Raw genomic sequence first — 25,031 nt, 5'->3', positions numbered from 1 at the left:
TTTACAATCTGGATGACATCTTTCTTGGGGTCTATGGCCTAAGTGAAGGACCTTATAGACACTTGTTCTAGAATGAGCTCTTGGAGATTAAAGGTTGTTGGGATGCACCTTGGGTTAGTGGAGGAGACTTCAAAATGGTGTCGTACCTCCATGAAAGAAGTGGTGTTGGAGTGGATAACAAATGTATGAGAGAGTTCCTTAACTTCACCAATGTGAATACCCTTATTGATCTCCTTCTCATTGGTGGCGCTTTCACTTGGTCCTACTCTAGGGACCCACTTTTCTTCTTGAGAATTGAAAAATTCTTTATTGTAGTGCAGTAGGATACTCACTTACCCAAGACCACTTAGGAGCTCCTAACTAAGTCCGTGCTAGATCATTTCCCTATCATCATTGACACAAGTGGAATCAAATGGGAACTAGTTCCATTATGCTTTGAAAAAAATCTGGTTAAAGCACAATTGCTTTGGGGACCTTATTAAATTTTGGTGGTCCACCCTACACCTTGAGGGGAAAGCTAGCTTTGTGCTAGCTTGAAAACTGAAGGGTTTGAAAGAGAAGCTCAAAGTGTGGAATAAAAGCACTTTTGGAAAGTACAAGCGAAGAAGACCATTATTTTGAACGACATCAAGATTCTTTATGAGCAAGAACTAAGTCAAGGGCTTAGTTTTGATGAAAGGGCCAAAGATATTTGTTGACAAGGCTATTAGCCTTGAATAGATATCTTGAAGGCAAAAATCTAGAGCCTTATAACTTTAAGGGGGAGACCAGAATACCTGATTTTTCTACCAAATCACAAATGCCCATTGTAAACTAAACACCATTTCTAACATTGGAATTGATGACCGCAAATGCCCATTGTAGACTGAACACCATTTCCAACACTAGAATTGGGTAGAAAACCTTAATTGAGGAAGACCATAAAAAGGGGAATTCGCAACTTTTATGAAGCTCTTTACTTTGAATCCAAAAATTGGAGATTTGTAGTGGATGGCATTGATTTTAATTTTATTAGCCCCTCCATTGAAGAGTGGTTTGAAAGACCTTTTAAGGAAGTTGGAATCCCCAAAGCCATTGGAGATTGCAATGAGTCAAAGCGCCAGGGCCAGATGTGTTCTCCTTATCTTTCTTTTAGTCAAATTGGTGCAAGCTTCAACATAATTTTATGAACACTTTGGAGGAATTCTTTATATCAGGTACATTGGTGAGCAGCATCAATACCACTTTCCTTACCTTAATCCCGAAGAAACCCAAGGCAACCAACATGAAGGGCTTCCATCCAATTAGCCTGTTGGGAAGTATCTGTAAGATCCTTGCTAAAGTCCTTGCTAGAAGGCAAAAGACACTTTGAAAATCATTAGGCAATATCAAAACGCCTTCATGGCGAGAAGACAAATCATGGATGCAACCCTGAAAGCTAACGAGGTAGTGGATACTTACTGGAAGGGAAAGAAAAGTAGGGTGGTGTGACGTGGAAAAAGCTTTCAATCACATCAATTAGAACTTCCTTCTCTTTACTTTCAGGAAAATGGGTTTTGGGAAGCATTGGTGTAGTTGGATTGCTCTTTGCATCTACACACCAAGCTTCTTACTGTTAATCAATGGCCACCCCTCTGATCTCTTCCACTCCGCTAGAGGTTTGAGACAGGGGACCCTCTATCCCCCCATTTTTTGCTCATTGTGGTGATGGAAGTATTAAGCCTCATGTTTATTAAAGCTACTAGAGAAGGGCTGTTCAAAGGCCTTAGAGTTGGTAGGCACAATAGGTCTATAGAGGTCACACATCTCCTTTTCTCTAATGACATGATCGTTTTTTGTGAAGATGACCCTTTCCACATTCTGAATCTGAGATGTATCTTGGCAGGGTTTGAGGCGGTTTCAGGTTTGAAAGTTAACCTTGGAAAAAGTGAAATCATTCCGATTGGAGAAAATGTTGATGGGCCTCTCCTTGCTGGTCTTCTAGGCTGCAAAATGGGTACTTTCCCTATTAACTACCTTGGGCCACCTCTTCGCACCAAATTCAAAGATAAAGAAACGTGGGATCCCATTATTGAAAAATTTGAAGAAAGGTTGGCTGGATGGAAGAGGAATTTCCATCCAAAAGGTGGTGGACTCACTCTCATCAAAAGCATCTTAACAAATCTCCCTGTTTACTTCATGTCTCTCTTTCCCTTCCAACTTTTGTTGCCAAAAGACTTGAAGAAATCCAAAGGAGGTTTCTTTTGGCCAGCTTCGGGGCGGAATGCAAATTTCACCTCGTCAGATGGGGCATGGTGAAATAACCCTTTCATCTAGGAGGCTTTTGTTTGAAGCCCTTCCACATTTTCAATAAAGCCCTGTTAGGGAAATGGTTATGGAGATTCATGATTGAGAAAACCATCTTAGGTGGGGAATCATTGCTTTGAAATTTGGGCTTGAACATAACTATTGGATCTCCTAGACTAATAGAGGACCACACGGTGTAGGGTGTGGAATTTCATCAAGAAAGGCTAGACTGATTTTCATTCTTGTATCAAGTTTCAAGTGCGGAGTGGGGGGGGGGGGGGGGGAACATTTATTTTTGGCATGGTTGGTGATGTGACAAGAAGTGCTTGATGTATTATTTCCAGCCGTCTATAATTGGGCATGTGATAAAGATGCACGTGTCAGTCAACACCTTCAAACCTCAGATTAGGGTTTCTTTTGGAACATCCCCTTCCTTAGAAATGTGGATGATTGGGAACTCAACCAGCTCAAGGACTTCTACTGCTTTCTTCACAGCTTCCATCACCATAATAGCACTGATCTTCCTATTTGGACTTCAGATGGGAAGGGGTCTTCGCTGTTAGATCCTTCTATAGGAAGCTCTTCCCTTTGGAGTCAAACAACTTTAGTTTCCCTTGGACTCATATTTGGAAGACAGAAGTTGCCTTCCTTGCATGAGAGGCAACCCATGGCTTCTAACTTTGGATAATTTGCAAAGAAGAGATCTGTCAGTTGCCAACAGATGTCCCCTTTGCATGGCTGACGTAGAATCGGTTGAACACATCTTCCTTCACTGCGCTTGACTAGTAATCTCTGGAATATGGCACCGACTCTGATCAGACAAAGGTGGGTTATCGCTTATTCTGTGAGGGGAACTCTGGGCCTGGAAAGGGATGTGGGCAACAAAGGAGAAGAGAAAGGCTATGTCCTTCATTCCCCTTGCAATTTTCTGGTGCATTTGGGAAGAGAGGAATAGGCGCGAGTGTTCAAAAATCCAACCTCAACAATCCAAAACAGGAAAGAACACGGGTTTAGTGTGATCAATAGCAGGCAAAGTAGGACTATTATTAATAATTATGATGTAATCTTTGATTTGTGTGACACCCTTCAGGGTGCTTGATTTACTGTACCATGGGCTGCCATTCCCTTGATGCCTCTTCAATAAAGTTTCCCTCACTCATAGAAAAAAGGAAAAAAAAGTCTCAGCATATTTTCAGAAGCTCGTCCACTTTTATCATATTATCTTTTATGTTTGGTTTCCAGGATTGATTGCTTTGCCTTTACACTCAGGACTTTCACGTGCTGATCAGGTTAGCAATATTTCACATAGCACTCATACATTAATTATTAACTTACATGTTGACATTATTTTATTTCATTGATTTTTTTTTACTATTGATTCTGCCTTCTTGCTTCAGGACCTAGTGTTTTCTCCAACTCCTCGAGGAAAAAGGAAAGTAGTGATATCTACAAATATTGCAGAGACATCACTGACTTTAGAGGTAAGGCTTCAAATTTTGGAGAACAAATTGCATGTGATTAGTTAGTACAGCAGCCTGATAGTTAATTATTATATGTTCTTTGCAGGGTATTGTCTATGTTATTGATAGTGGGTTCTCAAAACAACGGTTCTACAACCCGGTAGCTTGGTTTCCTTTATTTAGCTTCAAAATAATATAATTGATTGGTTAACATTTGATGTATGAAGAGTTAGTGGCATAACATGGCAGTTTACAATTGTATATATATTTTGATTCTTTCTTGTGTATGGTTTATAAAACTTCAGGGATTTATTTATTTATTATTTCACTTTTGTTAGATTACTACTTTACCTAAAAACTTAAGCTCTGTTATGTTGTGGGCCAACAATGTATGTCAACCTTTAAGACTCCCCTGCATGTACAGTCCAACAGCATGTGGTGAGATAAACACATGATAGATACTCCCATTACAGGGAATACAATAATTTTTTAGACACCACACAATAAACATGGGCGACAAGGCTAGAACCCAAGATCTCCTGGTAAGCAGCTCTGATATCATGTTAGATTACGCCTAAAAGCTTAAGCTGTTAGGTTGTGGGCCAACAATGTATATCAAGCTTTAACAACTTTTTAAAGTATTTTAAAATTAGGTGTCAAAATTAAGTCCTTATTGTTGCCTATCTCAATTCTCAGATTGGTATGTTGTAGATAATTCCTGGATATTTTTTTCTAGCTTTATAGGCCTTAAAAAAATAGAAAGCTACTTAATTACCAATATTTAACTATTCAAGAGCTTTCTTTTTGTTTTCTATAGTGAGTTCTAGTGTTTTTATTTGTGGATCAAGAGTCCAACTGATGGGTTGTGAGACTTTTAGATTGCAGGACTCAGGTTCCTTGCTTATCTTGCTCCTGCTCCATCAAAAACCATTCTCGTGTTGTTTGTTTGTTCGTATTTGTTTATTTATTTTTTTAAAATTTGTCATGTTGTTACATTGCCTATAGTGTTAATGTAGAAAGAACAACTCGTAGATGCTTCCAGGCAAGTACATTGTTTCTGTCAGTATCTAGTCTTATTCTACAGAATCGAACCATTAAATATTCTGCTTGTTGCACCTCCCAGTCTTGCAGTGCCCTATGAAAAATGGGATGCCAGATGCTGGTGCTTAATGTGTGCGGTCCTTAATGAATTATTTTTGTTGTTTGAACCAACTGATCAGTCTTTTTAAGGTATATGAACTTGGTGAAGAAGTTTTACATTGTTTGGGAGCTGGGAAGTAAATAAAGTGAATTAAAAATGCACTTCTCTTTGTTTTATTTTGTTTTTATTTGTATTTTTTTATTTTCTTTATACAAGTTATTTCCTATGATTGTGCTTGTTTATCTATTTATTCTTTAAGTGGAGCAAGTGCTATATTCTATACCTGCCATTATATTTTATACTTACATTTTAAAACCTTTGAATTCTCATACCTGCTTTTCTACAGCTAACAGATATTGAAAATTTGGTTGTGGCACCTATATCCAAGGCATCTGCTAGACAAAGGGCTGGTAGGGCTGGAAGAGTTCGATCAGGGAAGTGTTACAGGTGTCTAACTTGATTAGTTTTTTTACAAGAAGTCATTTCTAATTGTGTGAAGTTAGTAATTGTGTCATAAGAATCTCATTATGATTGATAAAATAATCCTTGGACATTAAATCTGACATCAACCAAATTTCATTTGTTTATCAACAAGTGGAATCCTAAAAATTTAGGAGCCCTATATTTTTGCTTTTTTGTAAATCCTTTTGAATTGCAGTCGGGCACTTCTCTGGATTTTGCAGTGACATGTCCAATGACTCTTGTTACCTAATAAACTATTTTAACTAGTAACATTATTATGTATGCTATCTTCTTCGAAATCGAATGTGGTTATATTATGTATCAGCTTGTTAATTTATATTTTGATGTGGATTTGCATTATTACTTGCAAAAGAAAAGAAAAAAGAAGTAACCTAATCAATTGTCCAATATTATGATGCTTGGAATGTGTTTGTTTTTTCACATTGTTACCCCATCTTCAAGTTCTATTGCTTTCTTTGTTGAAAGTGGATAATCCTGTGACAAATCCCCTTTTCCTGAGATCATTGTTTTGTCGTACATTTTGTTCAACTGGTTAGCTTTTCTAGTTGTAGGAATTGCATTCTGGTTTTCATTTTTCTTTCACTATTTGATGCATCTTCAATTTTCATCCTTTTGGGCTCCCTTGAATGCTTATTCACACATGCCCCTTATGCGGAATTAGTTTTTGACAAAGTTGTTTGTTGGCCTCTGTTGGTGTCCACAAATAGGCTCTATACAGAGGAGTATTTTGAAAATGAAATGCCTTCTCAGGGGATCCCAGAGATGCAGAGATCAAATCTAGTTTCCTGTGTGATTCAGGTATGCAATGTTTCCTAGTAGTTATTTCAACAGGATGAAGAATAGTGCACTTCATACTACAAACAGAGAGAAAGATATACACACACACACACACACTCACGCACACTTCCTACGCGCATGTCTATGAATACGTTTGTTTTATTTATATTTTGTAACACCTTGTTGTTATTTGCTTCAATTATGTGTTAATTGTTATGGTGTGGCATTGCTATCCTTTGAAATCAATCTATTTATATATAGTGTGTTGCTGCAATGATTTTTTTTATAAACAAAAATTTTATTTGAGAGAGGTTAAAAAAAGAAGTACAACAAAAGAATGAAAGAAAGTTTGGAGGACAGGGCATCCTCCAACAAGTCATGAAAACAAAAAATTAAAAGAGAAGAAAAATATACAGTACAGCTCTAGTGAAGTAAAGCATTCCAATCTTGCTGCACGTCTTCTAGAGAAATATTTATTGGAAAAATCCATTTGCAGAGCACTATAATGACACTAGAAAAACCATTCTGCTCCAAATCAAGGTATGAGATGTAACAATACCCTTAAAGATTCTCAGGTTCTCCTCTCCAGAAAGCTTTCCTCTCACTCCCCCTTCCAAAAACCTCTAAAATTAACCATACATAAAGCATCCAAAGATGAAGGCCAAAATCAATTCTCAATTCTGGACAAGTTATTCTTAACTATCCTTGCAAAAGGAAAATGTAAGAACAGATGTGAACCAGTCTGCCCACTCATAAAGGCACGTACATCCAGTGACGGTTTTATTTGGTCTTTTGCTTTTGAAGAAAGCCATTAGTATTGATTTTATTCAGGATCCTACCTAAATAAAGCCCGTTGGTTTTTGGCTTCCAAATGAAAGAATGTAAAAAAGAAAGGAATCAAGTGAAGAAAGTAAGACATGCAAGAGAAAGATACAAATAATACGACAGATTGAAGAGCAGGAAGCCTGATAAGAGTAATATGACCCTCTAATGTAAAGAAGCTCCTTTCCACCCATCCAACCTCATAGAAACTCTATGACAAACCTAGATGAAGATGTAGTAGGATTACCACCCGGGGGAACACCTAAGCATTAATTGGACAACTTAAAACATAACCTGCTCTCGTAGCAAAAGTAGAAAGAGTACTCAATGCAATACCAGTTCCCACAATATCAATCTTGGAAAAATTGATTCTCAAGCTCAAAATGATCTCAAGTTATGTTGAGATCTCTATCATTTCTTGCCAAGTGTGTTTTCATTTTCATAATTTTGTTGCGTAGTTTTGTTTGTCCTGCACTGACCTTTCATTTTCCCTCTATTCTAAGTTAGAAGTATTAATTGACATGATTCCCTTGTTTATGAAGTTCTTTAACATGCCTTACGGTTGTGGTATACACCATGCTTTGATGTATTTAATGTTGAATGTATAAGGTGACTACCTGTTTCTTTGAAAAAAACAATGTCAATTTTTTGGTTAGCTGATCCCAAGTAATTGGGATTGAGAAACACTTGAAACCCACACAAGCATAAGAATTTTTTTCCCCCAAAATATCACTCTTCATCACATAAGCCCATGCCAAGTGATCTCCAAAGTTGAATTTTATGTGTGCGCGTGTCTGTGTTTGTTAGCTTGTGTAACTTACAAGTTGGAAATTGTTTAATATGTTAGGTGGTGAAATTCCTGCTCTTGTGGAAGAATTTTATGGCTGTTATTGCTTTACTTTTATTTACATTGATTATTGGGTTTTTGGTTTCACAGTTAAAGGCCTTGGGTATAGATAATATCTTGGGCTTTGATTGGCCAGCATCTCCCTCAGCTGAAGCACTGGTAAGAGCACTTGAAGTACTCTACTCTTTAGGAGTCCTTGACGATGATGCTAAACTTACTTCACCAGCTGGGTTTCAAGTTGCAGAGATTCCACTTGTATGTCTCCTTCTCGTGTTGGCCTATAATTTATTTATATGCATATATTTTTTATTCCACTTATTTTTTGCATCTCTTCTTGACTTAATGAATGTGGCTAGTTAGGGTCATGAGGGCATAATAGCTTGGATGGATATTAAGTTGGGGACTAAATCTTATTCTTATGTTTGGCAACATATTCATTTACATTGGGTTTAACTCATACCTCTAAGATAGGAATTGCTATTTCATGCTTGTTACAACTTTGCAAAAAATTGCTAATTGTTTTCAATGAATTCTAGGGGATAAGGTAGATGCAAATATTGTTTGGAATAAAATGGATAATTCTATTGTAACGATAACAAAAGGGGTTTTAGGTGAGTCCAAAGGAAGATACTCGGGTAGTAAATAAAGGTGGTGGTGGGATCAAGAAGTCCAAAAAGCCATTGAGACAAAAAGAGTTTGGTATAAAATATGACAAAATTTGGAGAATATAGAAAATCTTGAAAAATATAAAGAGGTGAAAAAAAATTCAAAAAAAAAAAAAAAAAAAAAAAAACTATAGTAAAGTTAAACATAGAGTTTATGATGCTATATATACTAGACTAGATACAAAAGAAGGAGAAGAGATTTATAAACTTGCTAGAGCTATAAAAAGAAAATGCAAAGATTTAGGTGATGTAAAATGTATAAAGGACGAGAATGATAATGCCTTAATTAGAGAAGGAGACATTAAAGAGAGGTGGCGAAGATACTTTGTTAAGTTGTTTAACGAAAACCAAAATGAAAGATTGAACTTGGAAGTGACAAATGAGGAGAAGATTGAAAATAGGAGATTTTTCCCAAGATTGGAGTTCTTAAAGTTAAGATGACATTAAAAAAGATGAAAAGTAGGAAATTTTTAGGACCAGATAAGATACCAATTGAAGTTTGGAAATGTTTAGGGGATAAAAGAAATATTTGATTAACTAATCTATTCAACATTATTATAAAAACCAAGAAAATGCCAGAAGAATGGAGGAAAAGTATGTTAGTACCTTTGTACAAAAAAAAAAGGTGATATTCAAAACTATAATAACTATCATGGAATTAAGATTATGAGTTATACGATGAAATTATGGGAAAGGGTAATTGAACATAGAATATGACTAAACACAAGAAATTTGAGAAAATCAATTTGGTTTTATGCCTAGGAGATCAACAACAAAAGCTATTTATCATTTAAAAATCTTAATGGAAAAGTTTAGAGAAAAGAAAGAGGACTTGCATATGGTTTTTATTGACCTAGAGAAAGCTTATGATAGAGTACTTGAGTTCTTTGATGGGCATTAGAAATGAATGGAGTTTGCAGTAGATATACTGAGGTCATTAAGGATGTGTATGATAGAGTAGTAACTAGCGTTAGTAGGATTGTAGGAGGGGAATCTAGAGATTTCCAATCATAATAGGTGTATACCAAGGTTCTACTTTGAGTTCTTATCTTTTTACCTTAGTGATTAATGAACTTACTAGGAATATTCAAAATGAGATACCTTAGTGTATTTGCAGATGATATCGTGCTGATTGATGATAGGAGTGGAGCGAAATCTAAGCTAGAATTTTGGAGAGCCACATTATAATCTAAATTAGGAATAAGACAAAATATATGAAATGTAAATTTAGTAATGTAAGGAGTAGTAATGGCAAGAAGATTAAACTTTATAATGAAGATATTAATAGCACTAATAGATTTAGATATCTTGGATCCATTATGCAAGTGGAAGGGAAAATTGAAGAAGATGTAGTACATAGGATTAAAATAGGTTGGTACAATAGAGTGCGTCAGGTGTGTTGTGTGATTATAGAATGCCCTTAAAATTAAAAAGAAGTTTTATAAATCATCTATAAGATTGGTTATGCTTTATGGTTCAGAATGTTGGGCAACTAAGAAACAACATGTACAAAGAGTACAAGTTGCGGAAATGCAAATGTTAAAGTGGATGAGTAGTATAACATTAAAAAATAAAGTAAAAAATGAGCATATGTGCAATAATTTAGACATAGCATCAATCGCAGACGAGATAAGGGAGGGGCAGCTTAGATGGTTTGGGCATTTGAAAAGCAGGTCTAGTAGAGCACGTGTGAGGAGGAGTGAGTTAGTTATTGTTTGTGGCATGAAAAAGGGTATGGGTAGGCCTAAAGTAACTTGGAACAAGGTAGTGAGGAAGGATTTAACAACCCTTAATCTAATAGAGGAAAACACTCTCGATTGGGTAAATTGGCGGAAAAGGATTCATGTAGCCGACTGCACCTAGTGAGCCTAAAGGCTTCTTGTTGTTTTTGTCATTCAATGTCCATAACTATTTTAGTGGAAATTGTACCTTCTGAAACCTTGCAAAGTTGTCCTCAAATTTGTTTACTCATTCCAGTATTTCAACTGATTTTTATCTTCATTTTGTTGTGTATGCCTGGAACTGTATTAGTAGTCACTTTTGTCCAGGATTCTTAGAACATTTTGTATTGTATTCTTCTACAGTAAAATGGAAATTTAAACCTTTTCAGTTTTGATTACTGAGAAGTAGGATTTCTGTAGGATCCGATGGTCTCGAAAATGATTTTATCTTCAAGTCAGCTAGAGTGTTCTGAGGAGATCATTACAATTGCTGCTATTCTCTCTGTTCAGGTGAATTTCTTTTTCTTTTTGCCTTAGCCTTGCCAAATTATTTCTTTGCCAACTTGTTTTGTATTAGATATTAGACAAAAAGAGTTCTTTAGGATAAATGGTTTATGGTCCTGTGAGCCTTGTCAACTATTTTTTCAGTGCGTGTCAATCCATTCTGGAAATGAAAATTAGTGCGGGTTTTACTCTGTATAATTTTGTGAGTACAAAAATTCAAAAAAGAAAATATTTTCAACTGGGTGAAGTTCATGTTTGAAATTTGTATTGCAGTCTATTTGGGTTTCTGTTAGAGGGGCACAAAAGGAGCTGGATGAAGTGAAACTACGGTTTGCTGCAGCTGAGGTTTTCAATCTCATTTCTTAATTAATTTCCCAATTGATGTGCATAGCTCAATGAATCCAATTAGAATTTTTGCATTTTCCATGTTTTGAGTTTTATCCTTGGTTTACAGTTTAGATATTTCTAACACTAGATCACTGAGAAGTGTCTCAAACCTGGCTGAAGCCTGGGTTGGGGTGCCAGTAAGACTCCAACTGCTCAACTTCTCCCTTGTCATCTGTGAATTAGATTTCACAATATCCTCTTGAGTTGCATGAATGTGAATAAATTTTTTTTTTGGCATCTTATATTGTAGCTTGGATTAGTTGCATCTGGAGTTTACTTCATAAAATTGATGCAATCAATTAGAGACCAACTCAGTAATTATCTGATTGTCTAATTATGTAAATATTGTCATGATAGCAGAAAAAAGATTGGTTGCTTCAATATGACAGCCTGGCTCTAAATTTCATGAATTTGTGTACTCTGGCATCAAACCTTTGAGATTGGGCTAGTTAAACCTGGAGTGTCATTGCTTGAAATTTTTGAGATCAGTATTTGACTAGTATGATATTATGATGATTTTTCCTGTATAAAACTACGTCTTGTCATTGTACTGGTAGCAGAAAGTTCGATTGTTTCAATATGAAAATATTGTGTACAACCTATGAACTTATCACTTCCTTTGTTTTATATATTTATCCATTTTTTGAATTTATACAAGAAATTTGCAGTTCATATTGAGAAATTGACTTTTCAATGATCTCCATGAGAAGCAAACTTCTGATCTAAGTCTAAAGTTGAATCTTATTTGCACCCACATGATCTCACTCCTTCACGATGTTTGGCTTGATTAAATTTTTGGGGTATTGAAGCACACAGAATATGTCTGTGCCCCTAGTAATTTAACATCTAATTGAACTGCCCTATGATTGTACAAGCTTTCTCATTTTTAGTTGAGTATTTCTTCACATCTTATGTGTTATAGTCTTTTTCCGCATTCCTACGTGGTATAGTCTACAATTTCACATCTCTTTAATCTGCTTGTCACTTCCCAAGTGCCCTCCCCTATTTACTTTGTATGTTAACCTTATTCAATTTTTTAATGCAGGGTGACCATGTGACCTACCTTAATATATACAAAGGATTTCTCCAGTCTGGTAAATCTTCACAGTGGTGTCATAAGAACTTCGTGAATTACCATGCAATGGTAAATCTGTTGCTGTTTTACATGGTTAATTTTTTGCTCTTTAGTGTTTCTTGCATTCTGTGCCCATAAAGAGGAAAATAAAAATCTCACTGCTGGCTCAGTTGCTGTAATTATCAATAGTTTTTATTTTTATTTTTTATTTTATATTGTGATGAATGTCAAGGAAGCATTCCTCTTGCTGGCCTGAAGTTTTTGCACTTACTTGGGTTGAGTATAATTTATTAATATTAGAACAATTTTTGTGCAGAAGAAGGTTATTGAAGTTAGAGAACAGCTCAGAAGAATAGCACAACGAGTAGGGATAGTCTTAAAATCTTGTGAAGGAGATATGCAGGTAAAATGTTGCAGCATTTTTACTGTTTCTCCTTGCCAATACAATTACAAAACCTAGGTAGCATGTTTTATTCCCATTTCTTAATTTCAAATATTCTTTTTCTTCTTTGAAAATTTGAAACATCCATTATTTTATACACCTTTTTTATACAGTTGTCTCATATATCCATTTTTCTGTCACTAATGGGGATTTAATTGTTAATATATATATATATAGACACACACACATTAGTCAGCAAGGACAAGGATCATTAAAGGGCACCAAGGGTGTGCCACCCATTTGCAAATAGTGACAAGAAAAATTTCCTGAACAGGTGTCCATAAAATTCAAGAATTTTACGTGTATAGAGAAAATAAGTCAATTTGCCAACATGTTTCAATAGTAATCCATCAGTCTTTGCCTCTTCAGTAGCATGTAAAGATATAGCCGATCCTTCAAAATCTTTTTCATTTCTTTCCTTCCAGTCTCTATACAATCCAAAAAAAGGGAATGGGTATTAAAAGCTTTCCCTCTTTCCTTGAGCCAATGCTTTTCCAAGCCCATACTTCTCTCTCCATTGTTCTGGCAGTAACCAGCTGCTGCCTGATCTGAGCTGTGTTGAGGTCCCAGAGGTTTCTGGTCCAAGAGCAAGACAAGAGGATATGCACTATTGACTTGACATTTTCCAAGCATAAAAAAAAACCTGCTGACAAGAGGCAGTCCTCCCCCCCCCCGGCAGGTTGTCTGCTGTAAGAATCTTCCTAGGAGTTGCCTCATACAAAAACAAAAAACAAAAAAAATACAAACACGCACGCGCACACACACACACACTATTGAGGGAGGTGCCGTTTTATGGATGGGCTTCCAGGGGAAGCTGCTACTGGCTGCTGCAGGAGAGCAGGAGAAGTGAGGTTCCTGTAGTGAGCTGACTGTAAAGCTGCCCCTTTCTCCAGGGTCCCAATTAGGTTCATCAGGAATGTTCCAATAAGGAATTTTATACAAGCTGCCATAGAAATCTGCGAGGTATCAATCTCGAAACGAAGGCATTCATTATCAAAGGAATGTTCCAGGAAATCCCGTTAGCTGTAATTTGAAGATGATTACTAATAAGAGATTCAGAGCTTCTTTGTAGCACACTGAACTCAATATGGAAGGAAATCTTGTGCCAAAGGGAGAAACAAAATCAGAGATTATTTATCACTGATGGCGATTTATATAACAAAATGAAAGAGAAAGTACCAAGCTGAAAAAAAATTATATATTTCTTAGGATACAATGCTAATGTGTATGGAAAAAATATTAGTTGTTGTCTTGGTGAGAAGATATATTGTGACTTTTCCTCAAGTGGTTCAAAACTTCACAGAAAAGTTATTTCAGTTATCTGAAATCCATCCATAAATCTAATTTTTTTGTCCTCAATCATTGAATATTCTTGAGCAAGCCTTTTGGGGCTAACTGCAGCACATTACCAACAATTATTTGGAATTTTTAGTTTTAAACTATGAAGAAGACGTATAAATCCCATTTAATCATGAATGACATTAAAAAAAAAGGAATCTTCAGGTTGTCCCTGGAGCTACTAGTTTTTCTTGGAGGTTGTAGAGGGTTTTCTTGAAAGGGGAGGAGAGTTTGGGTTGCACACAAGTGGTATATGTTCTAAGGGGTTCTGAGAGGAGGACCAGGCACTCGGGCAGTTCCCTAAGAAGCTCAAGTATGAATGGTGGCAGGTGAAGGGGTTTTGACGGTTGGAGATATTCCCTCAGCTGGTGGGAATAAAAAATTTGAGGGAATTTCTGTCTAACAGAGAGCAAGATTTTGATTGCTTCAATTTCAAAAGAACCCATCAAAAAAATTGGGGATACTTATGGGGAGAGGCAAATAGGTGCGGAGTGTCATCATCTAATTTGAGAATGCCACATCATGTCCCAACCAATAAGAAAAGTAGTAAATTGTTGGCCCGGCCCCAGAGAGTGGTGACGTGGTTAGAGTGAAAGGGAAGAAAGGGAACACATCACAATCGATGCATGGAAGAGGCTTAAGCAGCTTGGGAAAATATTTGAGCCCACAATGCCCAGTTTCTTTAGCATGTTGACCAAGACCATTAGGTGTCTCTGTGACCAAATTCAGGTGTGCCCTGCCATTTTGACGTCCTACAAAAGTGCAAAAATAAGATAATTAACGATTGATTCGTAGTTGTGAGCATATATATTCAATGTTGGTCAATTTCATAATCTAAGACAAACGGTAATTTGATGCATCTACAAAGATGAAAATTGTAAAAATCTTTTTTTTTTTTTTTTTTTAATTTTTCGCTAAATTTTACTGTGAAAAGCATCTTTATGTGTGGCTTCCAAAATGAGAAAATAGCTTGTCGGTCCTAGAAATAACTTTTGGACTAATATTGTACAAGCCACTCTTCTAGGACAAAATGTTTATGTTTGTGGTACTGAATACAAGAATAGTTTGAAAAGTTTTTAGGATGCATAGTAGTTACATGTGAAGTTCTAAACAACCAAAACCTGAATGAAATGGTTAATGGTGCATGCATACCAGATAAGGATAGCCTTAAGTCTTTAAGGAAAAAGTATGAGATTTTGGTCTCATTCAGGAGTTAAAAAGTTTCATTTGCTGTGATGTGTTATATGGACTGCTGATGGTGTTACAGGTGCTTGGTTACACTTTTGGGCATTTTATATGAACCAGAGAACCCACTGCTAGAAAACTTGAAATGACCTGGGAAGCATTGATACGGACACAGAAATAGGTACGGCACGATATCAACACGGAAACAGACATGGCAATACCAACACGGTGACAGCAATGGAAAAAAAAAAGGATATGACAGTGTAAAATATATATATATATATATATATGCTTGTTTTTGCTTTTAGATTACAAATGTTCAGGTAATTTTAACCTAAAATGAAATATAGGATCATTCTTGCACATTCTATAAACAAATTTTATCTACAGACTACAATTATGCATTCATTAGCTACAATCATATCAGAGACTAAGAAACATTTAAAAACATTGGTCCAACAACAAAAACACAACACAAGGAACATAGAAATAAATGAAGAGAGTGGTTGAGCAGAAAAGAGAGATTCCAGTTGGTTTGAGTTGTTGCTGCCAAGACTTCTTTTGTTCTCCTTGTTCTGGCATTGCAAGGGAAGCCTACAAAGGTGTTATGGCTCCAACTCCAAGTGTATGTGTCTCAATTTTTTTTTTTTTGGGTTTTATTCTATCCAAGAGCAGAGTAAAGGCGGAACCAAATATAGCTTTTTACGTCCAAGGTGTCTCCCATCCGTGTCCTGAAGTGTCCAGCCATATCCCAAATGTGCCTGAAAATTGCAAAAAATTAATTAGTTTCTGACACATTTTGGACATGTGAAGGATCATGTTGGGTAGGTGACATGTATTGGACATCGACACTCTAGGCTTCTAGGAGTATCGGTTCTTCCTATCAAATGCAGACGTTTTAAAAGAGCTTGTACGTTGGAAAAGTCTTTTTCTGGGTTTCTTGTGACCTTTCTTCTGTCTTTATTTCTTTATTTATTGATTTTCTTTTGTTTTTACTTTATCCCAGGAGTTTGATTGCCTGAAATTATTTGTTACCTTTGTTTTTTTTGTTATTTTTTTTCTTCATGGCGGAAATGCAATTACAAGTTTACTTGGAAGCTGGTTTTGCATTTTTTGCTGAGGGATTATCAAATTGCCCGCACTTAATATGTTTACTTTCTCATCTTGATGAAAATGGAAATAGAAGGTTTTAGTTGGGTATGTGTTTTAACTGTTATTAGATTATTGTAATGCAAGTTTGGGTGGCGCAGCTTTACAAAAGATATAGTAAATATACTTTTGAATTGATAAACAAGTCATATTGTTATGGGCGGGTTTTGCAACAAACATGGTTGCCAAAATTTGAATTCCTCGTGGAGTCTGAGCCATGCAGCAGTATTTTCTTTTTTGGCTTTGATTCCCAACTATTTCAGTTTCGTTTCATATCAGAAAATGCTAGCCAATATTTGAGGTTCCAAGTTCCCTACTTGCACAGCCCAGATATTCCTGTAAGCGTCCAATGTAGGACGACATGCACACAGAAATTTCTGGTAAGTGCCCAATGTAGGACAACGCACACATGCGTTGCATCTTTGTAGTTTGGTCAACATACTGTAGTGGATGGTGGCTCAGCTTAATTCCTTTGTCAGCTGAGTATTTAGTAGAAGTTTGGACCATGGATCTTGACAAGCATCTTCATCTTATTCTCCCTAACTACTGGTTTTCCTATAATGATAATTACCTTCGGCAATATCAAACAATCTATTTTGTTAATTACTCTTTGCATTGATGTGGTATTCACTTTACTATTTCAATACTGCAGGCTGTAAGAAAGGCTATTATAGCTGGGTTTTTCACTAATGCTTGCCATTTGGAAGTGAGTAGTACCAATCATAATTTGAATGCACACACTTCTGTGGTCCTCCTCATTTTGGTTGTAGAATAAATCCTTGATATGTCTATTTTTGAAAATTTGGGCAAGCTAATTTCCTGATAAGTTTATTTATCATGTCTGAAGGCATTCAGTCAGAATGGTATGTACAAGACTATCAGAAGTTCTCAAGAAGTTTATATTCACCCATCATCTGTGTTGTTCAGGTTAGTATCAAAACTCGGTTTGATATTTGCTTGTTTTGGAGTTTCTTCTTCAGAAAATTATGTTCATGATTGAGGAATTTGGAGGGGTGAATGATATAAGCTAGGTGCAAAAAATTGAGGGAAAATGTACAAAAAATTTATTTAATTTACCATTTTACAATATCTAAGAAATAAACTTGGCTGCCTAAATGTCAGCATATGCACTTTAAGCTTGTTATTAATTGGGGGCAGAGTTGAGAAATGGATTTGTGATGAGTATCTATCTTTCTATCTATCTATCTATATATATATTGAGAAAAAAGAAGAAAAATTTTTGTAGAAGGGAGAAAATAGAGAAAGAAGCAGTAATTCCTCCTTGCAAGAGCAAAAAATAAAAAATAAAAAACTGCCTTCCAATCAAGCTGAAGATCAGAAAAAGACAGCCCTTCAAAACAACCAGCTGCAAACACCCACAATGATGCCAAATACTGTATTCTATCCCAAAGCATAGAGCAATACATCTTTTTCCTTGTGAAGATACAAGCATTCCTCTCCAACCAAATACCACACAAAACAGCAAACATTCACAGCTCCACAAAGCTGATCCATCTCTACTCCTTCAAAAACCTCTAAAAGAGGTACTTGCAACAAGTCCTTTACTGATACTAGACAAACCCAAAAACTCTCAAAATAATGCAAAACGGTTGTTCAAATCCTCCATGAAAATGAGAAGAAACAAGTCAGGCAGATTCTAAACTTAGCATAATAACCAAACATCTGGAAATAGGGCCTTAGAGGGTCTCCTACATTGCAACAAATTGTCATTGCTGACTCTATTACTTAGTAAAAGCCTTAATCTTGAGAGGGTACTTTGGCCTTCCAAATGATATAAGGAAGTGGGAAAGACGGATTTTCAAGGGTAAAAACTCAAGAAAAGATTTCAGGAATACTCTCCTGAAGAGTCAAGAACTGAAGACCTATAGTCCCTCCTGATGGAAGGATGAATTCCTTTCACCAAGAAAAATAAAGAAGATATCTCCAACAACACCCAATCATTAAGAGTTCTGCGAAAATGAAAATTCCAAGAGATTTCGTCACCATTTGAATTAGCGAAAAAAAAGAAAGAAAGAAGATGGTGTATACCCATTATACAAATTGGAAGGAAAGCCTATACAAACGAGGAAAAGTAGTACAAAGTGCAGAATCACTAATTCTAGTGTCTTCCCAAAAACTGAATGCAAGAACCATTTCCTACAACAAATTTGGTGCAAGTAATAAAGGCATAATAAATCTGTGAAATACACTTCCACAGGTTCTCAAAGAAAATCTAGGCCCGAAATTAGCATCCTGCCCATTATAGTGCATAGATGCTCATTTTTGTTATGGACATGTTTTATGCATCAAGGGCTTTTTCTCCGACTCACCACCCAGTGACTTTAAATTTTCTGTTGATAAACAAAGAAACAATATTAACAAAGGAAGAAGAAAGTGTGCAGAAAGGAATATAAAGACATTTTCCTTGTAGAGGGGAGGCTGGTGCTTCGAAAGTTTGGGTGCAGGAGTGCTGATTGATGGTCCAGGAGGGTTTGAGGAAGCTGCAGTATTGGGCTTTCGAAGGCAAGTTTGAACAGTTTGGAGGTTTGTGGAGGGTGAGTTAAGAAGTTGGATTGGGTGATAGGTTTATATTTTGAGAGCAAGTTCATTGTCAAATGCTCTGAAGAATTTTTCTGCAGCAAGTTGTTATGCTGTGTATAAGAAGTTTAGTTGGACGATGTTAACGTGTTTGGTACATGATGTTTTGAGCCTAGTCACAAGAAACCAGTTCAGCTGAGCAAGGAAGTTGTAGAGTAAGCAAGGTTTGAGGTGTCTTCACAAATTATACATATTCTCAAAAATATGTATATAACTATTAAGAAATATATGTGCAACTCTTTGCACAAAGTAACACAATTAACAGAAAATATTTTCAAATAATGCATGAGAAGTAAATTGCATTGTGACTTCATATCATTTTAATGAAAATAATAATGAACTCCTAGGTCTACCGAAGCATGTTGAAGTTTTTAATATGTTCTGTCATGATGGAAGTGAATCAATTTGGAGCAAGGTTCTGCAGCTGGAGCATTACTCAAGTTTCGAAGTCTGAATGTCACATGATATATCTGGTGTATCTGGTTCCTGTAACTAATCTTTTTAGCTATTGTTTTGCAAAGAGTTATTGTGGCTGGGATGTGGGAGCTGGTTTGTCCTTTTTGATTTCAGAAGAGTTGGTTGGAAGTGCAGGAATCTAAATTAGAAAATGGGCTCGTACCTTATGGTTTCATGAGCTCGGTATTCTTGGTGAGTTCTCTCATGAAGGGAAGAATAATTTTTCTTATCTCATGGTTCCATGAACTAGATATTCTTGGTCAACTAGGAGTTAAAATTGTTTCTCTCATGAATGGACGAATAATTTTTTTGCTTCAATTTATTATGATTTCTAATTATGTTTAGAAGACACTAGAAAGTCTTCTAACATCAAGTTTGGGTCTATCAGGATTTGAAAGTTTAATTTTAGGGGTTATAAAAATTTTTAATTTACTTTTTTAAAATTCAAGGATTCAGCGTGAGTTTTTTTTACTTAGTGCTACTGCCCAAGTATATATATTTTTTTAATTTTTTGGATAGCAAAAGAATTTTATTGAGAAAGTGACAAGGAGTACGAGGTAAAGCAGGACAAATTCTCAGAAGTGGGAACGCTTAAAGCAAAGGAGGACTAGAAGTTCTCAAAACTAAAGGACAAAAAAAAAAAAAAAAAAAAAATTTAAAACTGAAAACAATTAATTTAAAGATCCTTTTTGTCAACCCCTTCCATCATAGTTAAAAGAACTTTAAATTGGCAAACTCTGTCTTTCTTTTCTTCGTCGTCTCTAATGGTCTAACCACAATCTACCCTAAATTCCTGTCCTCAGGGAGTAGATGACCACGCGCCCATTTCATCCATGAGATTCTAAGCTTCAATATCCTTTTCACTAACCACCTCCTCTCAAAAAGTAGGAGTGGACAAATTATCATTCTCAAGCCTTAACATTATCTGTTTCTTTATTATAGGACGGCTTGCGGGGGAAATTATCTGGAGATTTTGAGGAGTCTGAATTACTATTACACTGCTCACAAGATAATCAACCATAATGCCCAAACTGACGAACAAATTCACTTTCCTTTTCTAGTTCATCACTTAATTCCTTATTTGCACATGATGGTTCATGGTTTAATCTCTCTGCCTTCTCCCCAGAACCACTGCTTGTATTAAAATAATTGGGTTTTAAACAAGAGTTAAACTTTTCGCTATAATTTATCTTTCAGCTTTTTTAGTACACAAGTCTAGATGTAGGTGGCTTTCTTTGAAAATTTTGTGCATCTCAAATCGGATGCAATGCCGTGAGGGTGTGTTTGTTTGGTAGCTTGGCTAGGGTAAGCATATCCTTACCCTATGTTTGGTGCATAGAAGGTGTGGATAGGACTGGACAAGAGGAAGGGCTTTAAACCATTTACATGGCATAAGGCTGGAACCCCCCTGCTGGCCAGTATCGATGGCAATTTGGTAACCAAAACGGCAAGACTGCCCTTTTCTCTCTTCTTTATTTGGGTTATGATGTTCTTTTGGTTAATGGTATTTTGGTCTTTTGAATGATTAACCTGTCCTTTATACATGGTAATCCAGGTGACTATCATAAGCAGTCCATCCAGTAGTATTCAGCCAGTTCAGTTTTGGAAAGTTTAACCATCAAAACAAACACACCATTATATTAGTATCAACTATCAATCTTACTGGACCCTGCCAGGATGAATATTCAGACACCAGTGGTTTTTATGTTAATGCCTTAGAGGCTCATTATTTTTACTGTGAATTGAAGAAGAATTAACAACAGTTTATACCCTAACACACATCGTAAAAATTTACTGAATGATGGTTGCTCACTTGGGCAACTATCTTTAGGCAATAAGAAGCTCAACCTCTTATGATTAGAGAACCATCATGCCACATTCCAAGCCTCTAAGCTTTTAAACCCACCAACCTGAGAAGTTTGCTGGTTGTCCTTAGATTCACAACCACCTATCATCTGTTATTTTCAGAGGACTGAGTCATCTGAAAATTTTGTTGAGAAGTTGATCTTTGATTCAATTCAACATTGTGGTGCAAACATTAGAGAACCCCCATGCCACATTCCAAGCCCCTAAGCTTTTAAACCCCACCAACCTGAGAAGGTTGTCCTCAGATTCACAACCACCTATCATCTGTTATTTTCAGAGGACTGTGTCATCTGAAAATTTTGTTGAGAAGATTGATCTTTGATTCAATTCAACATTGTGGTGCAAACTTCAAGAGCTTTTCTTGTTCCAGCACATTGGTGGGCCATAATTCCAGAACTATTAGTTAAACCATCGGCTGTCTCCCTTAAGCCCATATCCACATTCTCTTTTGCTTGGGCACTTGGGCCGTTGGCTGTTCTGTACTTAGATTTAAAATGTGACCTGATATTACATTTAAAGTAAGTCCTTCTTGACCCGGTTTTGTTAAAACAAGGCCATATGACTGGATGGATCATATTCCCATCTTCTGTCCTTCACACTGCATCTTGTGACCCCATATCCTTCTGCCCGATCCCCATCCCCCTGCACTGTTGATCCTTGATCTGGCAGAGAATGCACTGCCACCATTCCCCTGCACCTTTAATCCTCGACCTGATCAGCTTGTTTGCTGCATTAAACACATTGCTACGACCCTCTTCATGTTGATCAGCCTGCTTTTCCATTGCTGCATTTCTCCACTTTGTCCCTCAAGTCAATTCCGGCTGTTGGAAGTTGAGACTCCAATTGTCATGAATTCCTGGAGAACCCCATTCTTGCCAGCAGAATAGAGTTTTGCCTCCCCTTGAATGTCAACTCCACATCTAAGAACCAACCTCATTCGTTACTTTGACTCACCTAATCAGATATTTACCCAAAACATTTATTATAACCCTACTCCAACCTCATGAACGCCTTCAACAAACTACCAAACATCCATCTTGCAGCTGATGCTTAAATCCTGATCCAACAATTCCACACTTTTCCTTTCTCTATGACACGGACAAACCCTCATATGTTGACCTTATGGAATTTCAAGTAGAATGTTTTGACTTCAATCTGAAGATATTTAGGAGAAGCTTATCCTTCAGATACCTGATCTGACTTGACTGATAACCTAACAGGATTTATTCACTGAAACATTGTGATCCGAAGGAACAGAAAGAGTGGGAGAAGAGTGGAGAGGAGAATCGTCATTCATGTGCATCAAAAACCAATAGTACACCAGCTAGAGTTTGAACATTCATGAAGACACTAAACTCCCTGGCCCATTGGATACAGCTTCTATTGGTCTTAGGATTTGTTTCTTTCTAGCGTTTGAAGGTTAGTAAATAAGGTTTGAAGATGCTTGAAAGGTTGATGTAAAAAGTGGTAATTTAACACTGGAAATTTGTACCCCTGCAATGTTTTGTCATGTTGGCACAATTTCTTTAATTAATTAAGTGACAAAGGAATTTCATTTCTCTATAATTTTTTATAGTTATTTTATTATGTTGGCACTTGGCATTCAATTTGTTTAATCATCTTTGAACCCCTTTTGGATTGCTTCTCTTAGTGCCTGTGCAGAACAGCATTCAATGAAGTGGTTTCATAGTTAAAATTTGTTTAGGTCAACCTTCAACAAATTTTCTAGTTCCATATGGTGGATGGATGTTGAAAATTTCCTGGGAATGGAATCATTACCTTCCCATTAAATTATTGTGTGTATATATATGCATTTCTCATGCTGCAGAATGACTCTTTTTTTCCCCCAAAGATGTTCCAAACGAGCTGCTGTCTCAGTTGCTTGCAATCTTGCATTATTGCACTTTAGACACAAAAAAGGCCCTAGTGCATCATAGAGGCATATTGTCTTTTAATTGCATTCCATACCCATAGGGTTGTGCCTTTGCATTTTTTTGTCTATGATGCAGCTACATGCACGCATGCGCATATGCACACACATTCTTGAGTTGTTCCTTATTTGTTATTAATTAGTTCTAGACACTCTTTGTGGATTCCATTTCCTTGAACCTTGTGCTTGCAGAGTTAATCCAAAGTGGGTTATATACCATTCTCTCGTCTCAACCGATCGACAGTACATGCGCAATGTAATGACCATAGATCCATCTTGGCTTACAGAGGTTGCTCCGCATTTTTATCGGCGTCAACAAAAGAATGCTATTGCTCCTTGAGTGCCGACTGAACCATCCTACTTTTTGTTCAATATATATTTTTCAATGTTGGGCAGTGGCAACAAGATGTATGTGCAGCCTACTAAGTATTTGTTCATACACGAATCATAATCTTGGGAACAGAATGCTGAGGGATATATAAATTTTTACATATTCAGTTGATGGTTCTTTAATCACAGAAGCATCTGTATCAGGTATTTTAGATGTTGCTGAACTCAGATGCTAGAGTGATCATGAACTGAAAGTAATATCTGATTGAAACCGTTGAGAGTTGTTAAATCATCCTGAACCATCTTTTGCCAGCTTACCCGTCTTGTGCCGAGGCTGGTGTAATTTTGCCTCCCCTATATTCAAAGCTATATCGAGGATGTTATAATGTGAAAAAGTTGCAGCCTAGCCCTAAAACACGCCCCACAAGTGGTGGGTGGGGAGTTAAATTTTACCAGTTTTCTTCAATGACAGTGATTACGCTGTTGTGTTATATTGCTTCAATTGAAAAAAAAAAAAAAAAAAAAAATTCATTACAAATACCATTAAATTTGGAATGAAAAAATAGCCGTATGACACTAACTTTGAGCCTTCAACTAGGAGGTCCTACCCTACCATGGCATTACTTCATGTGTGCTTGGTTGGCCCAAGGCTGAGCTGTTCTCTCAGTGAACCCGAAAAATCTATCGAAATGTGTTTGATGTCAGATTTCCATGACCTGTGTTTGTGGTTGGAAATCCACATTTGTATTTAATGTGTTTCAAATGTATGCGACCAATATTTTGTATTTACATTATTTGTATTTCAAATGCATTTACAAATTTATTGTTTGATTAATATTTAAGTACTATAAATTTGAAATATTATTTCCATTGGACTCCAATCAAGCTTGTGATTTGTGGTCTTATATTTTAACTCATCTCTTAAGATGCTATGGTTTTTAATTTTTGTCATGCCAATCTACATTTCTTCCCTCTTGAATGTAAAGAATTGTTGTATTCGAACTCCGCTCTCGACTAATAAGAAAGAAAATCAGCATCTCTGGATTGGTATTTTAGGAATCGGTGAAAGTCACTGTAGAAAACAAGGCTACATACAAAATGAGCCAAGCGCCATAAACAAGACAAAAGGGGAGTTATGCTCAATGAATAACATATTAAGCAAGCAGCTAGGATCTAAATTTTCATTAGGTTAAGCAACTGCAAATGATTTATTATTACTGTTGTTATTGTTGTTATTAGTAGTGTAGACTCCCCATTTTGTTTGGGGCTTATATAACACAAAAATTGGATAAATACAATAAAATGAGAAAGTGTAGGATAATGAAAATACAGGGAAAATTGAATGTTTTACATTGAAAATAAAAAAAAAATGTACAAAATAAAAAAATGAAATAAAAAAAGGGGTCGGATTCTCCAAGCTTGTACTTGCACGCACATACGATAGAATTTCAGTTAGGAAATTAGAATTAAAAATTGATTGGTTACTTAAGATTGATTGAATAGTTTAAATTGATTAATCAATTTATTTAACAATTTAGTTTTAAGTTTGATTGATTAATATACATTTGATTAGTCAATCAAATTTAAGTC

General features: G+C 36.2%; 1 protein-coding gene across 4 annotated transcripts in view; it reads left to right on the top strand.

The window, feature by feature from the left end:
- The window catches only part of LOC131143710 (probable pre-mRNA-splicing factor ATP-dependent RNA helicase DEAH9), a 58,986-nt gene extending 35,256 nt beyond the window's left edge, over positions 1-23,730 (top strand). For 3 of the 4 annotated variants that reach the window (XM_058091978.1, XM_058091977.1, XM_058091979.1), the window contains 13 exons: positions 3,508-3,554; positions 3,663-3,746; positions 3,832-3,885; positions 5,213-5,313; positions 6,057-6,147; positions 7,886-8,050; positions 10,602-10,691; positions 10,959-11,030; positions 12,118-12,216; positions 12,464-12,550; positions 16,914-16,967; positions 17,109-17,188; positions 23,304-23,730. In XM_058091978.1, the coding sequence (XP_057947961.1) occupies positions 3,508-3,554; positions 3,663-3,746; positions 3,832-3,885; positions 5,213-5,313; positions 6,057-6,147; positions 7,886-8,050; positions 10,602-10,691; positions 10,959-11,030; positions 12,118-12,216; positions 12,464-12,550; positions 16,914-16,967; positions 17,109-17,188; positions 23,304-23,451 (1,172 nt within the window). In that variant the 3' untranslated portion in view covers positions 23,452-23,730. Of the gene's footprint in view, positions 1-3,507; positions 3,555-3,662; positions 3,747-3,831; positions 3,886-5,212; positions 5,314-6,056; positions 6,148-7,885; positions 8,051-10,601; positions 10,692-10,958; positions 11,031-12,117; positions 12,217-12,463; positions 12,551-15,194; positions 15,294-16,913; positions 16,968-17,108; positions 17,189-23,303 lie in introns of those variants that run through there. The other variant, XR_009133660.1, reaches the window with a different exon arrangement.
- Positions 23,731-25,031: the final 1,301 nt, after the last annotated feature.

This window comes from Malania oleifera, chromosome 12 (genome assembly GCF_029873635.1).
Source record: "Malania oleifera isolate guangnan ecotype guangnan chromosome 12, ASM2987363v1, whole genome shotgun sequence".
Taxonomy (NCBI): Eukaryota; Viridiplantae; Streptophyta; class Magnoliopsida; order Santalales; family Ximeniaceae; genus Malania; species Malania oleifera.
The sequence above is the reverse complement of the archived record's forward strand: the minus strand, read 5'-3'. Positions and strand labels throughout refer to the sequence as shown.